Consider the following 17,342-nt stretch of genomic DNA (forward strand, 5'->3'; position numbering starts at 1 on the left):
ATGTTATGAGTGCGTGAACTTTTACCCTCTTTTGATTCCCATGCATGTTGGAGGTTGATTATTTTTCAAAGAATAGGTATAATTGCAACTAGAATGTAATCCACATACCCATAAATCTTAACAATAGCTACATAATACAATGATCTCATAGCAATTTATCTACAGAAAAGCTAAGTTAAATCACCCAAATAGGAGATTTGCAGAACAGCAACAAAAGTTGCATCTATATAGCACTTTTTGCATTGGGAGGATGTCCCAAGGACTGGATGGTGAGGAGTTTGCACCTAAGCTGCGGGTTGGGATCAGAGAGGGGTGGAGAGCAAGGGGAATGGAGGAGGGAAGATAACCAAAACCAGTGTCGAAAAGGAAGATCTTGGGATGGGCCTTGAAAGGAGGGAAGGGAGGGGATGAGACAGAGGGGCTCCAGGATGGAGATTGACAGGGTGTGGGCAGAAAAGCTGAAGGCCTGACCGCCGATAATGGAGCAGGCAGGACCGGGAGTGTGGAGCAGGCCAGCGCCTGCATAGCGGAGAAAGCGGACACGTTGGTGAATTTTTAGTAGGTCGCAGAGGTAGGGAGGAGTAAGATCTTTGAGGGCTTTAAAGGTGAGGACAAGGATCTGGTTCCAATCCTATCTTTCCCACCGTCTGTACTTCATGAATACCAACGGCTTTTCCTTTAGCCCCCGCATCGTCATGTGTGATGTCCCTCAGGGTTGTCCTTAGTCCCCTCCTCTTCAGTCTATACATGCTCCCGCTCGGTGATGTCATCCGCAGGTATGGGGTCAATTTCCACATTTATGCGGATGACACCCAACTCTTATCTCGCTGCCTCCACCCTCGACTTCACGACCGTTGACGTCCTGGCAAATTGTCTGTCTGATATCAAGTCCTGGCTATTGATGGGTGCTGTTCTCAGCCAGATTTTATCTAGGAGTCCTTATTTTGTCTCCAGACTGATGTTGAAAAGAACAAATATTAGTCTAGGAGGGGCTATTGAAAACTGCCTGTTGCAGTTGTAAAATAATCAAGGAGCAAAGGCCTTACAAAGAGAGCTTGATAGGATATTCACTTGGGCTAACTGCCAACTGAAGTTCAATGCTGTTTAACCAAGGTCCTTTATTTAGTTAGAATTTTTTTGGGTTGGCCGGGTATCTGACACATGCGTAAACCCATCACCATGCAACCCACCTACGCATGGAAATTCTGGTGATAGATTGTTGGAATAGAATAGAACTCTTGGAAAGAGTTGTCGCCTCCCAACTGCGCTCTTTCCTCTCCACCCATTCTCTTTTCGAACCCCTTCAGTCAGGTTTCCGTGCTGCTCATAGCACAGAAACTGCCCTGGTCAAGGTCACCAATGATATCCTGACCATCTGTGACCAGGGCTCCCTCTGTCTCCTCGTCCTCCTCGACCTATCGGCAGCATTCGATACGGTCGACCACACTATCCTCCTCCACCGCTTGTCCTCCCACCTCAACCTTCAAGGCACTGTCCTTGAATGGTTTAGCTCTTACCTTTCCCACCGTCTTCACTTCGTCTCAACGAATGGCTTCTCCTCCACCCCCCGTACTGTCTCATGTGGTGTCCCTCAGGGCTCTGTCCTCGGTCCCCTCCTCTTCACCCTCTATATGCTCCCCCTTGGTGACATCATCCGCAAACATGGGGTTAACTTCCACATGTATGCGGATGACACCCAACTCTACCTTTCCTCCTCTACTCTCAACTCCACGACCACCGATGTCCTGACAGCCTGCCTGTCCGACATCGAGTCCTGGACGAGAGACAACTTTCTTCAGCTCAACGTGCGAAAAACCGAGGCCCTCCTGATTGGCTCACGTCAGCGCCTCCGCACCTCAGGCGCTGACACCATCAGCATCCAAGGCTGCACTCTCCACCTCTCAAAGCCAGTCAGGAACCTCGGCGTTTTGTTCGACCCTGAGCTGTCCTTTCTCCCTCACATCCGCACCACAACTGGCACCGCCTTCCATCACCTCCGGAATATCGCCAGATTACGGCACTACCTCACCCCTCACGCTGCTGAAACCCTGGTTCACGCCTTTGTCACCTCAAGGCTGGACTATGGGAACTCTCTCCTCGCCGGCCTTCCCGCCACCTCCCTCCACAAGCTGCAGGTCATTCAGAACTCTGCAGCTCGTGTACTGTCCCGCACCAGGCTTCGCGATCACATCACTCCCACCCTCGCTCGCCTCCACTGGCTCCCCATCCCCCAGAGGATTGATTTCAAGATCCTCATCCTCACCTACAAGGCCATTCACGGCCTCGCTCCCTCCTACCTCTCCAACCTACTATCCCCCTACCTACCTGCCCGTACCCTCCGTTCCTCTGGCTCCGGTCTGCTCCACGTCCCCCGCCCCAACCGCCCTACTATCGGTGGTCGGGCCTTCAGCCTCTCAGCCCCCAGGCTCTGGAACTCCATCCCCCAGTGCCTTCGCCTTGCTTCCTCCCTTTCCTCCTTCAAGGCCGGTCTCAAAACCTTTCTCTTTGACCGTGCCTTCAGCTCCCCTCTCGACTCTCTTCCTCCTCCTCGCTCCCTCCCTTCCCTCCCCTCACCCTGACCATTTCCCCCTCCTCTCTCCCTCCCTTCCCTCCCCTCACCCTGACCATTTCCCCCCTGCTCGGGTCATGACCCAACTGTGTAGCGCCTTGGGACGTCCTCCTGACGTGAAAGGCGCTCTATAAATGGAATCTTGTTGTTGTTGTTGTAGATTGTGCATTCTCTCTGGAGGAACGCATCCTGCTTACCTAATAGCGGAAAGCATTCGGCGCAGGACGGCAGGAGCCGAGGCTTGAGGACCCCAAAGTGTGTGTTGGGATACTGCCGGGTTCTAACCAGCTAAAACTGCACAGCTTGCCATTCATAGCACTGTTTGGCAAGCTTTCCCATTGATTGTCGAGCTAGGTCCACCCTCACCCATTTAGGGCTTTGGTTTGCATGAGCTGTGTAGGAGGCTTTCCTGCCCCCTGTGACTGGTCTGTCCCTCCAAGTATTGCTGAAAAGCCAGGCTGGCTTTGCTGTTAGCAGTTCCTGGAGTACTTTGGACCTGCCTGGCTCAGGTACCGGACTACTGAGACAGCCGCAGAGGGCTGGCTTGATTCCGATATTCCGATGCCAGACATTCACCTTGGAGCCTGTTCAGCTCCAAGGAGACCCCCTCTCCTTCCCCCCCCTCCCCCACAACCACTGCCAAGGAGGGATAAACCTTGCCAAGGTGGAAATGAAAGAGATCTTAGGACATTAGTTGATGCATTGCTCACCATGTTAAAACAGTATGAGGCAGCAATAAACACGGCAAACAGGATGCCTGGCTATTTTGCCAAATCAGTTTTCAGATCGACAGATGTCGCACTCGTGTTGCATAATAATAATCCTTCCATATGATATAGCATTTTTCATGTCTTCTAGATATCTCAAAGCGCTTCACTGAATATACTGTAAAGTGAATTGACTGTATACTTGTGGGTGAAACGTGGCAGCCAATTGCGCACAGCAGTGTCCCACAAACAGTCGTGGATTGAGTGACCAAATTATTATTGTTTTTGTTTGAGGGATTATTAGCCCGGAAAAGCAATCCGCGAATCGACTAACAACTGGGTTCTTACTTACTACTAGGTAAACAGAGGCGTGTGGAGTAAGAAAATTTGCCCAACATTTCGCCTTGCGGGAATAGAACCCAAGTCTCTTGCTGGCAAGGTGAGTGCTCTAACCACTGAGCTACAGGACCTCACGATAGTGATCTGGTCGGGCCACACCTTGAGTATTGTGTATAGTTTTGGTTGCTGTGATATAAGAGGGCTGCCAGACACCAGGACATTTTTCGTTACTCAGTGTAACTAATGACAAACCTGTTGTCAGGAAATGTGGTTGAGACCAGGGTGCTGTGATGTAATGGTGGATTTTCTGGAGTGTGAGATTATATGGGCCGAAACCAATAGTGGTATCTTGTGATGGTACTATCTAACATGCAAGATGTATGTTTTCTATGTGCAGATGGTCCAACTTTTAAAATTCAAACAATTACATGACATTGTAATGACATTTTTACATAAAATCATGGAGGCTGACAACAACAAATGTGTAGACTGAGTGCTAAAAGATGGTAGAAAATTATAGAAATGTATTTTAAGATTATTTTAGTACTTAATTAACCATATTAAATCTGACATTTTCTGCAATTCTTTTTGTACTCCCCCCCCCCCCCATCTCATGAAAAGGTGTCTTCTATTTTTGATGATAATAATAACCTTTGCACTTGATACAGTGTCTTATGTTGCTGAGACATCTCAAAGCGCTTCACAGAATATATTACAAATTAAATTGACTGTGGGCGAAATCAGCAGCCAATCGCGTACTGAAGTGTCCCACAAACAGTCGTGTATTTTTTGGATCTGGTTGAGATTAAAAACTGTGTAGATTAAATTTTCTGTGTATTTCATTTTTAAACCTACAAATTTAATTTACATACTTTTGAAATGTAAATATAACAACAAGAAAATTACATTTGTATAGCGCCTTTCACGTCGGGAAAACGTCCCAAGACGCTGGACAGACAGAGTTACGGGGAGGGTGGAGGGTAGGGGGAGAAGCAGGGAGATCGAAAACTCGGTCGAAGAGGAGGGTCTTGAGATGGGTCTTGAGGGTGGCAAGGGAGGGGGCGAGGTGGAGGGACTTCGGGATGGAGCTCCAGGGGGTGGGGGCAGAGTGGTGGCAGGCCCGACCGCCAATAGTGGGGTGAGTGAGGCAGGAGATGTGAAGCAGGCTGGAGCCCGCGGAGCAGAGGGAGCAAACAGGATGGGAGGGGGTTAGGAGGTTGCAGAGGTAGGGGGGAGGAAGACCGTCGAGGACTTTGAAGTTGAGGACCAGGATCTTGAACTATGTGATGGGAAGCCTGTGGAGTTGGGCAAGGATGGGGGTGATAGGTCGCGGAGCCTAGTGTGGGAGAGGACACGGGCTGCAGAGTTCTGGATGATCTGTAGCCTGTGGAGGGAGGAATTGGGGAGGCCGACAAGCAATAAGTTTGCATAGTTGAGCCTCGAAATAATGAAAGCAGGTATGAGGGTTTCGGCGGCCTGCGGTGTGAGACAGTGGCGGATCTTGAAAGTTGATGGCATCATGAAAGTTGATGCAATAACTGTTAGAAATCCTGCGCATCATAATACATTTATTTAACTGAAAAATGGCAAGTATCAGGTTTCCTTTAACTTAGAGTTGAGTATTGACATTGTGATCCTAATTTGTAATCTTCAAAGTTTTCTTCTAATTCAGTATCAAATTATGAAACTTTTTTTTTCCAGTTCAAGTTGTCATCATGGCAACTGATGTTGGATCTAAACCTGAAATAAAGGAATTTAAGGAAACTGAGCAAGATCAGCCTCAAGACTCAAATCTGAAAGATTCAGTCAATGCAAAACAAGAACAGAATGACACTAAGGAAGACCAGCAGTCAGTGTCTACAGAGCAACTTGTTTCTGAACATGAACCAAGTTCCCCTTCAACTTCAACTGCAAGTCCATCCAGCAGTGAGAGAAAGGAGCAGTCAGGAGGGAAAGGACTATCACGTTTCTTGCCTGGATGGCTAAAGAAGCAGAAATCGCTGACTCTGGTGCAACCTATAGAAGACAAAGTGGCCGAGAACACCAATGACACTCCACCTGAAGAAAGCGAGACTCCACCTGAAGAATGTGAGCCTCTACCTGAAGAAAGTGAGCCTCTACCTGAAGAAAGTGAGCCAGTAGAAAAAGAACAGCTGGAGCTAGTGAAGATTCCATGTGAGAGTGAAATGGTGAAGGAGGCGGTGCCTACAGCGGAAGTGATTAAGGTGGATGATAGGGAAGAAGAGTGTCCATTGAGCTCTGCGGAGATACAGGCAAGTAAAATGTCCACTGTAAACTGTTTATAATGAACTGTAGTATTAGTTGTGTAATAAACTAAATTTCTGTAACTCAGGCAATCTGGAATGGAATTGTAATAGCAAATAATTTCTGCTTTGTCTATAAACGTTTAAATATTTAACTACAAATGGTAGTTTTAATATTTAACTACAAATGGTACAAAATAAACTTAATTTTGAATACGAAATAAACTTTCACCATGTTTCATTTGGAACCATAGAAAGTTATAGCACAGAAGAAGGCCCCCTGGAACATTGTTTGTGCTGATTCCCTCAAGCAATCCTTTCAGTCCCATTTACCTGCTCTTTTCCCATACCTATATCCCTGTAGCTAACTCTTTAAGATAACTCTCCAGTTTCCTCTTGAAAGCCAATGTAGATTTCGCCTCACCAGATAGCTCTCAACAGGGCTTCCATATCTTAACTTCTATGGGAAAAAAAATCAACCCACCCCCTCCATTTGCTCCTTTACTATCTAACTATCTTAAATTGATGTCCTCCATTTACTGGCAACCAGTGCAGATAATTTCTCCCTATTGTCTTTTGTCAAAACTCTAAAATGTTAAAGACCTGTATCAGGTCACCCCTCAACTTTTGTTCCTGTGGAAAAAATCCCAGTTCCTCTCGTCTCCGCTCATAAGCCAAACTACTCATCCCCAGTAAAATCCTAGTATTTAGAGTTAATTTCTTTTTTGGGAGAGGGGGGAGAGAACTGGGGTGAAAGGAAGAAAAGAAACTGGACTGAGAATTCTCTTGGTGGGTGGGGTGAGAAATGGGTTAATGTGAAGAAAATAAACCATACTGTACTGAGAATTCTCAATACTGAGAAACTTGCAACAAAATACAACAAAATTACTTTTGTAAAGCTTATTAATAATTATAATCCTTGCATTTGATATAGCACTTTTCACGTCTTCTAGATGTCTCAAAGCGCTTCACAGAATATACTGTAAAGTGAATTGACCGTATATTTGTGGGCGAAATCAAATTGCACTTAGATTTGTATATAGAATCCCACCCCCTCCATATTTGACCCAATTAGTGCTTTATACTTCACATGGGCAACTACCAACTTAACAAGCGCAAGATTTATTATTGAAACTGAATTCCCTTCCCTTTGTGAAAATTATAGACATTGCCTTGGGCCCCCTCAGTCTCCACTGCATCATTCTTTCCACTTTGACTTTTTTTTTCCCCCCAACCATCTACTTCTTCTCTACTATTTTTCTTCCAGTTTCTCTACTGTCTCTGATAAGAATTTTCTCTGGTATGAAACCCACCATCTGTTCTCTTTGACCCACTCCCAGTTGATGTACTATGAAGAGAGGCTGAGTAAAATGGGTTATATTCTTTGAAGTTCAGGAGGTGAGATTTCCTTGGGTAAAGTCGCCAGTGATTGTGGTCGTGTCTCCCCCTAACTTGTCTTCTGAATCCCTGACCAAAAAACTCTACTTTGTAGCATCTTTGCTTGCCTCCAAACATCTTCAAATACTTCTCTTACATTGTGCCTTTTAAATCACTGATTACTTTGTTCGGTGTGCCCCACTATATTTGCCAGTTGGTTTGAGAAATTGTTTGTGTGAAAAGTACTACTTAATTCCAAATTATTTTGTTTCTATCTATGTTGCTGATGCCACAGAGTGTTTATACCTACTTTTGTACAGTGTAAGGTTAGTCAGAGAAAGTGGTAGACCGAGGCAGAGAGAACCTTGGGGAAAGAGATTGTGTGTGTGTGTGTGTGTGTGTGAGAGAGAGAGAAACGTTTTCAAAAATTAACAAACTGACCTCGTGCAAGGTGCTATATATAGCATCCAAGAATAGGAAATACACATACTTTATGAATGGGATTGAATTTCCAAGGGGGAAGCTGAAAGAGATCTAGGGATGTTGGTTGACTCATTTGCTCACTATGTCAAAACAATGTGAGGCAGTAATAAACACGGCAAACTGGATGTTGGCCTATATTCCTAAATCAGTTGAGTTTAGATCCCCAGATGTCATTCTCAGGCAGTACAGTGCTTTGAATACTGCATATAGTTCTGGTCACCATAACATAAACGGGTGCAGAGGAGAGGAATGAGGATGATGGAGTCCTGTAGCTCAGTGGTTAGAGCACTCGCCTCACAAGCAAGAGACCCGGGTTCGATTCCCGGCAGGGCGAAACCTTGGGCAAGTTTCCTTACTCCACATACCTGATAATAATCCCTCAAGAAGAAAAAAAACGATGATAATTTGGTCACTTCAATCCACGACTGTTTGTGGGACACTGCTGTACACAATTGGCTGCCACGATTCGCCCGCAAAAAATGCAGTCAATTCACTTTACAGTATATTCTGTGAAGTGCTTTGAGATGTCTAGAAGATGTGAAAAGTGCTATCAAATTCAAGTATTATTATGATAGTTAGAGGAATGAACGATTAGACAAGCTGGGGTTTTTCCGTTTTGAGAGAAGACGACATTTTAAAGGTGTACAACATTTTAAATGGGATTGAAAAAGTAACCCCAAATCAATACTTTTAGGATGTATCAAGACAGTAGAGTAACAGGACATGGGTTTAGAGTTTAAAGGGCACTTTTATGACAAGACACCAGAAAGTTTTTCTTTACGCAATGGGTAATCAATGACTGGAACAGGTTGCCAGGAAAGGTGGTAGAGGCCAGGAAACCTGCACTTGTTTGAAAAGCAATTTGATGCAGTGATGGGGGAACGTAGGGAGGGAATTCTGGAGGGATGAGATGGGATGGGCGAAGGGCCTTCCTCATCCAGACCAATCTTGTGATCTTGTGAACTTTTATTATAAGAATTGATACTAAAAATTAGAACCAGTCCTCTCTGTTTTTGTAAGCATATTTCTGTTAATTTAACTTGCATTTTCACCATGTATGATTGGGCAGAAGTTTTTTTTAAAGGAAGACTTTACAATCTTTCAGAATGATGATGATCTCATTCATGCCTTAAATTTGTGTTGGACTCACTTTAATGATTTCCACTTTTGACATGAGAAGTAGCTATTGAAAATATCTAGCGAGTCCAAAGACCTAAGTGAATTCGTAAAATTACAAAAACTTGCAATTGGACAAGCTAATTTTACTGTGCAAGATTTGTGTAAGTCATATTGCAGGACTCTATTTTAAGTAAGGAAACAAATATAGATGATCTTTGCCTGATATGATTAGTATTTAATGCTGCATTTCTAAAACTTGGATCCTCTGCAGCCTGCTAAAGAGGAGAAAAATGCAGCAGGAACTTTGGAAAAGGATACAGACTTGAAGAGTGAAGAGATAACCATTGAAGAGAAAGGAAGTGGGGAGCCTAAGAAAGATGATGACAGCAACAAAAAATCACCTCTGAAAATTCCAAAAATGATGAAGGCTGTGCAGTGCAAGGTACTCATGCTGGATGGTTCAGAGTACACCTTCGAAATTGAGGTAAGGACAATATCAGTTAATTTCAAACTCAGTAAGATTATATATCTGCATGTGTATCACAAAAAAACCTTGAAACATACATTTGTGTTATTGAATGAGGTGAATAGTTTTGGGTAACTACTTCAAATCAAAAATTTAGTATGTTCACTATTTTCAAGATATTGTAAAATATGAACTTTAAATGTTTTATCTAAACCCAATCACAACAAGTTGAACCCACAACCTGGTAAGCTTGGTCCCATTCTAGGCCTAAATGCATAGATTGACACAAAATAACCATTTAATTTCAAAGGCAGAGAGTATTGACAGTGAATTAGTATAGTGCACATGCATTTTTTAGTACTGGAAGCCAACTAATCAGTGATAATCTAACCAGAAGCTGGGTGCGCTGTGCTTTCGGTTAGTGGATAGCCTTAGGATACTCGTGCTATAAGCGAGACAGTCTACTGAGGTGACATTATAACCGGGTTCTTCTGTAATCTTCCCTTCTTCAAACGCAATCCAAACAGTCGTTTGGTTCATTGTTTTTTGAGGGATTGAGTCAAGAAAAATCTGGAATTGATTGATTCAATCAGGAAATTTATTTTTTTGGTCGACCAAAAAGATTGGCCACCACTGCTCTATAAGGTAGAAGTGTTTAAATACTTTGCAGAAATATGTTAACAGTTAGGAGTATCCCAGCAAAGTGATTTTCAGTTATAAATGTGAATGTATTCTATGTTACTTAAATTTTGGCTATTGGGGATATGGAGGGCAATCTTATACAAGCATTCCATTCATTTGCAAAACACTGTTTATATGTTCGTGTAGTTCTTTGTTAATATTAATGGCCCTGTGATGATGTTTTCTTGGAATTAAAATGTGAACCAGCATGACAGAGGTTCTTTGAAATTAAATCTGTGTGACTATATAACAGTCAAATGTACAATTTGAACAAAGCAGTGTGTAGATTTTTCTTTTCAAAACAAAGATGAAAATGGTGGGAGTGCTTTCATGAGAATAGCTGCTTATTAATCCTGGTTAATTATAGTGAATTTGATCAGGGTTTTTTTGTGTCTATAAAGATTGAATAATCTTTAATGTTCACTTTGGACATGGTAGTTTCCACGGCTTAAGACAAATGAGGTGGCTTAAGCCAAGTGAGGTTCTAATGATTTCAGAATTGAGTTCCCTGTTTGATATCTTATCACATGATAATAATAATCCTTGCATTTGATATAGCATTTTTCACATCTTCTAGACGTCTCAAAGCGCTTCACAGAATTTGCTGTAAAGTGAATTGACCATATATTTGTGGGTGAAACGCGACAGTCAATTGCTCACAGCAGTGTCCCACAAACAGTTGTGAATTGAAAATTACCAATTTATTATTGTTCTGTTTTTTGGAAGGATTATTATTAGGTGTGTGGAGTAAGGAAACTTGCTCAAGGTTTCGCTCTGCCTGGAATTGAACCCGGGCGTCTCGCTTGCAAGGCGAGCGCTCTAACCACTGAGCTACAGGACTCCACGGACTCCATATGATCATACGGGACCACAAGAATCTGCACAAATTTGTATTTATCCAGCGCCTTGGGACGTCCTCCCGACATAAAACGCGCTATACAAATGTAATTTTGTTGTTGTTGTTTTCCTCCCTGCATTTATTTTGTACAGAATATATTGTAAAGTGAATTGACTGGATTTTGTGGGTGAAACGCGGCAGCCAATGGTGCACAGCCATGTCCCACAAACAATCATGGATTGAATGACCAATCTTTTTTTTGAAGGATTATTACTCCCTGAAAGCGATCTGGGTTCCTACTTTCTGCTAGGTGAACACAGACATGTGGAGTAAGGAAACTTGCCTCAGATTTTACCTCGTCGGGGAATGGAATCTGGGTCCTCTCACTTGCGAGGCACTAAGCTACGGGACTCCATGTAAATAGGTGGGTGTGAAGTATAGATAAGATGGGGTGGGGAGAATAAATTGAACTAACCACTCTAAATTTCTCGTCTGCCGGAAGAAATGCGGTTTTGCTTTCAGCTTTGTTAAGCACTTTTGGTGGCATTCTTGGCTCCATTTGGCACTTGGCCATAATAGTGTGAAGAGGAAGCTGTGAACTAATTTGTAAACCTTATTTTTGAAGTCTTTGTGAAGCATATGTTTTAAAGATCAAAAATACGCCTTGTAGCAGTGTACTCATTGTATTAAGTCAAATTTAAGTCAATAAGACAAATACAATAAAACAAAATGGACGACAGCCTGGTTCAGATGGTACACAACTGAGTCTGTAGGTTCTTGCTTCAAGCCTCCTGTCCGGACTTTGAACTCGATTAGTAAAAACTGATACTCCAATATATTGTTCAGGAATTGTTCAGGAGGTACAGTCCTACAGATGAGGCATTAACCAAGGTCTTGTCCACCATCTGTTCAGGAGATGATAAAGATCCTATGGCACTATTCAAAATTAGAAAGGGGATTTCTCTCAATGTCCTTGCCAACTATCCACCAAAAAAAATTGGGTATTCACTTCATGGCTGTTTGTGGAACAATGCTTTGTGCAACTTGGCTGCTGTGTTTGCCGACAGTGGATCCTGTGAAGTGCTTTGAGATATTCTCCCGAGTTGAAAGTTGCTATATCAAATGCAAGTAGTATTAAATTAAGATGTCTAAAATATGAAATGTTCTAAAATTAGAGATATCCGATAACCTATTCCTTGAAATAACTATCACAAGGAGCAAGTTATTGAATGCTGCAAATCTCTGCCTTAATTATTACAACAACAAATCACATTTGTATAGAGCCTTTCACGTCGGCAAGACGTGCCAAGGTGCTAGAGTCAGGGATTTGGATCAGAGCTGGGGTTTGGGATCTGGAGGAGTGGAGGGCAGGGAGGATAGGTTTAAAAGGCTGACCGAAGGTGCAGTCGAAGAGGAGGGTCTCGAGGTGAGCCTTGACTCATAGAACAGTCAGTACAGCTCACTGCATTGTTCCCCAAGTCTGCAGCTCACATGCCTTTTTGAAATTTCTAAAATGAGTTGTATCATTTCTGCAAGCATCCAGATAGATCTGCAGAATGGGAATTTATTTCCTAGGCTCATTCGATCTTTGAATTGAAGTGCTTGGGAAGTGTTGCAATGTTGGAGGTGTTGTCCTTTGGATGAGACAATAAATCGAGATCCCATCTGCCTATTCCGGTGAATGTCAAAGATTCCGTGGCATTATTCGAAAAGCAAATTGAGTTTCTCCCAATATCCTGGCCATTAATTTTTCAAGTAACAAGTTGGTTGGTCCTTGACTTTTGTGGCTGTTTGTGAGATATTGCTGTGTGTAAATCGGCTGTTGCATGTGCCTGCAAGTAAACAGTCACTGCATTTTACAATAAAATCCTCTGAAATGCTTTGGTGTTCTAACAACATGATAAATCCAAGGATTACTATATTAATTCTTGTTATGAATCACTGCAAACTTCAAATTGAAAGTCTTTTAAAACCTGGTTTACATCAGAATTCAGGTTGGAATGAATACAGAGAATAAATTCTCCTAGAGATAGTGTATCAGGATAAACTTGTGGAGGGAAGCGAATGAATGGGGCATTTGAAAAGTTGAATCTGAAAGAATCAAAGGTGCGTATAGGGTTTTGTCTGCCTTGGTGGTAGAGACAGGCAATGTTGTTGAGATGGCGGAAAGCTAATTTGATCAGAGCCCAAATGAAGGGTTTGAAGGAAAGTTGAGGGTCGATAAAATGCCGAGTTTCCGTACAGGTTCCATGATTTGGAATTTCTTTATTTCTTGGGGGGTGGGCAGGGTGGTTTTTGACACAGGTGCTAATCCATCACTATGCTTGAGAGTATGCAAACTAAATGAAGTTCCACATATGTATGCTGCTTACACACGGAAATTTCCCTGTCTGAATGGAATTTGCATTCTCTCCCAAGAGCGATGCACCCTGCTTACCTACTTTAGGAGAGAATTCAGCACAGGTTGGCAAGACCCCAGAATGTGCCTTCAGGGTTACTACTGGAGTTCAATCAGTTCAAACCATGTAGCTTACTGTTGAGAGCACTGTCTACCAACCTTTCCTCTACTTGTAAGCAGATGATGCCTAACTCTCTCTCTGTCTCTATCTTCAACTTCTGGACTACTGCTGTTTGATTGATTGCCTGTCAGACATTAAGTGCCAATGAGCTCCAACTTTCTTCAGTTAAATATAGACAAGATTGAGGCTCTCCTGCCTGGCTCCCTCAGGCCCTGGCGCTCTATCTTGCGGAGCTGCTGCTTGCAGAACCTCTGACTTGTTTGATCTTGAATTCTTTTTGAGTCATATATCTGGGCTCGCATTTGCTCACCTCTGTAACTTGGCCCAGCTGTACCAGTACCTCTGTCCAGCATGCAGGGTGACTTTGGCTTGCAGGGTTAACAGGAATTGAGTTGGAGGAATCGCTACACCCAGTAGTTAATCAGCTCCTTCACGTTCTGCTAACAAACCAGGCTGGGGCTGGCTGATCTGTCATCAGCAGTGCCTTGGTGTACCGTTGACCTGATTACTGAGACTGCCACAGAGGGTTGACTCAATTCTGACATTCCACTGCCAAGCACGTCACCTTGGAGCCAGCTTAGCGCCAAGGAGAGCTTGTTTACTCCTATCCCTCCCACCAGGCCCGTTGGATGTTCCTATGGAAATAGCACAGTAAGAATTTGTCTTTTTAAGCAGTTGTTGAGACAGCAGACAAATGACTATTGTTTCCTACAAAACCACTTAGTCATTGTATTATGAAGGTGCTATTTATGATTGTACAAGCTGGTGTTTACTTCTGCTTACAAACAGTAATAGCCATTTCAATAAAGTTAAATATACTAAAGCAACAGCTGAACAACAACAACTTGCATTTATATAGCGCCCCTCATGCAGGGTAGCGTCCCAGAGTGCCTGACATTGGCAGAGCACCACTATGAGCATGGGGGTGGTGAATAGTCGGATAGTAAGGTCTTCAGGCACGACCTAAAAATGGGGAAGGAAGGGCAAGGTGGAGGGATAGAGGAAGAGTGTTCCAGAGTTTCAGGGAGCTGGAAGCTTAATTGTAATTTTTTTAAAAAAATTTAAAGTATGGACCAATCCTCCTGACATTATTGGCTTTTTTGCAATGTTTGCTACTCACTCTTGACTTTCTCAACCTTAGATTTAACAAAAATGTGTTTTGAAGTTTTTAAAAAAATATATTCTTTGTTGTTATTGTTTAAGATTGACTGGTATGCCATTGTGATTATATGTGTATATAATCTTAAATGCATTCAAACCAAAATAATTGTTGCCAGAAACCACTCAAGTGAAGAGAATTACAAGAGTGTTGTGGCGCCTGCTCCACTCGCTGCATTAGGTTTCATGCATTTCCAATTGAAAAAAGCAGTGTTTTTGAAGTGCCATGTCCCATGCTTCCTCACAGATGCAGCAGACCTACTGTTTCAACTGTAGAGTGTGAACTACAAACAGGGCATCAATAAATTTGGAATAGTTAACATTTGGTCTCCTTTCAACCGTACAGTAGAAACAGTACATGTTGTTCCTTTCACAGTACAAAATTCATGTCCATTCAATTGAAGCCATTTTTTTTCAAAGCCATTAAAGTAAACTATTTTCTTACTTCACCTTTTGTGTGCTGTGTTACTAATTCTTTTGGCAAGTCAACTTGATAATTTTGTCCAATTAGAATAAAAACTTTATGCTGCTCTCCCACACCACCTTGCTCGTTGTCATTTTCTCATCTGTGACTCCGATCTCCTTAATATCGCTGACCTATCCCTCAGATTTACTTAAACCTGTGCACAACCTAGGCACTAGATTTGATTCCCAGCTGTCCTTCCTACCCCAGATGCAGTCCCTAACCACATAGCCACCTCTACCACATAGCCACCTTCCAACCATATCTCACACCCATTGCAGCTGAAACCCTTATTTGCAAATTTGTTGCCTGCTGCCTTGATTTTTCCAATGTCCTCCTTGCAGTCTGGTTTTCGCCCTGCCCACAGCACAGAGACAGCATTTGTCCAAATCACAAATAACGTCCTATCTGACGAGGGCTCCCTCTGCCTCCTTGTCCTCCTGGATCTCTCTGCCACATTTGACATAGTTGACCACGCCATCTTCCTCCAGCGCCTCTCCTCCCACATCCACCTTATTGGGGTTGCACTAGAACTCTAGAACTGTTAAGTGCTCTGAGACTCTACCCCACGTGAAGACTGCTACATAAATCCAGGATGTTGCTGCTTACCTGGTGTGTGCGCTTATAGACAATAACTTCCTTTCCTCTGCTATTTCTGTGGTCATTTCTATTTTAAAAGATAATACGTAGAATTTTTGACTGTATAGCAACAAAATGGACCATTCAGCGCAACTAGAAATTATAGTCTACATGAGCCTCATTCCCTCTCCCTATCCTCCTCCTGCCCAAGTCTTCTTTTCCTCATGCATGCATCAAGTTTCCTCTTCAATTCATTAAAGCTTTCTGCTTTAACCACAGTGTTTGGCAATACGTTCTACATTCTTAACCAGGTGCTGTGTAGAAAAAAAAGTTTTTCCTTTACTCTTTTAGTAAAACTTAGCCATTTAGCTAATGGCTCTCTTACAGTAGCAATCATATCTCACTTGCCCCCTTGTTGTGAACTAACAAACCAGTGGATACAAGACATGATTTGACATGATCAGTTTTAAGTTCTTTCTTGCTTCTGGTTACTACAAGGAGTCCTCACTCTGATTTATCTACTTTGAAACATTTATTTATGTTCAACTCTTAGAGCTTATCTAGTACTCAATCTCCTTTATCCAGAACCTTGTTAATGTCAAGGCTCCAAACCACACCCTTATTGGATGCATGTATTCATTTCCTTGTAAAACCTACAATATTGCAGTCCTTTTTAATCTATGTCCTATTGCTCTTTTTCAGCACCTTTTTTTTATCTCGTATGATTTTTCTTCCCTAATAGCCTCATACTGCTATAAAAAAAACTCTTATTGTTTTAATGTTTAATACTCAGCAAAGAAATTATCAAACTTCGATGGTCTATTGTGACTATTGCGTACAAGAGGAGTAAACATATCAGAACAATACTCAATCTTCAACCTTCACATATATATTCAGAGAGACATTGGATCATTGTGCAGTGCAGCTTTTAGCTTGATTCTCCATGCAGACCCTGACCCCATTTTGTTACCGAGTTTAGATGGAGTGCTCGATATTGTTAGATAAAACAAAGCGAGTTTATTGAGATACAGAAAGGCAGTTTATCAATCAGTATAGGCAGTCCACATGCCATATTGGTAGCAATCTTGACATTGCTTATAATTCGGCCTGTTTCACCAGGCTCTCTTCTGAACACAGCTAATTAAGGATTTTTGATTCAAATAAATGCTTGTGTGTCAAGTACACAATAACACAGAATGAGATAAAGCCATCTAGTTCATTAAACCCACTCCTTGCAAAGACAATATTTGCCATCCTATTGCAGACTTACAACAACATCCTACAATAACAACAACAGCTTGCATTTATGTAGCCCTGGTCTCAGAGCACTTCTAGTCTCTTGGCAAAACATTCTCGAGATATATAATTCAATCCCAGCTTCACAATTGTGTCCATTGACATATTAATTTAAAAAGTCTGCATCTATTTCCAGCGCCTTAGGATATCCTCCTGCCGTGAAACGCCCTATGTAATTTTGTTGTAGTTGTCATATCTTTTAATGTTCTTCCCAAGGAATTAATGTTTAGTTTTTTGAATGAGTTCATCATTCGCCATTTGACATCTTAATTCACTGTAATATTGCTACTTGGAACTTTCTTTCCCTGGTGCATTGTACATTGTTTATTTAAAGGAGGCCAGTTCCAATTGCAAGCTGTAACTGGGAACCGAGCATCTCTTTTGTTCTGTTTAAACTGGGGGGAAATATAAATAACATACATCTCAAAAACCTGTTTCTCACTTTTTGGATCTGTTACTGTTCACATTGTAGTAATAATGGATG

The 17,342-nt window shown here is 42.4% G+C and overlaps 1 protein-coding gene and 1 non-coding gene across 2 annotated transcripts in view; both read left to right on the forward strand.

Annotated features, from left to right (window-relative positions):
• The window catches only part of epb41l2 (erythrocyte membrane protein band 4.1 like 2), a 96,505-nt gene that overhangs the window by 30,023 nt on the left and 49,140 nt on the right, over nucleotides 1-17,342 (forward strand). The window contains exons 2-4 of the mRNA XM_042333739.1: nucleotides 5,317-5,888; nucleotides 9,130-9,342; nucleotide 9,641. Coding sequence (XP_042189673.1) covers nucleotides 5,331-5,888; nucleotides 9,130-9,342; nucleotide 9,641 — 772 coding nt within the window. The 5' untranslated portion in view covers nucleotides 5,317-5,330. The remainder of the gene's footprint in view (nucleotides 1-5,316; nucleotides 5,889-9,129; nucleotides 9,343-9,640; nucleotides 9,642-17,342) is intronic.
• On the forward strand, nucleotides 8,002-8,073 carry trnav-cac. Its single transcript has one exon. It is a non-coding gene; the product is annotated as a tRNA-Val (tRNA).

This window comes from Callorhinchus milii, unplaced genomic scaffold (genome assembly GCF_018977255.1).
Source record: "Callorhinchus milii isolate IMCB2004 unplaced genomic scaffold, IMCB_Cmil_1.0 Scaffold3, whole genome shotgun sequence".
Taxonomy (NCBI): domain Eukaryota; kingdom Metazoa; phylum Chordata; class Chondrichthyes; order Chimaeriformes; family Callorhinchidae; genus Callorhinchus; species Callorhinchus milii.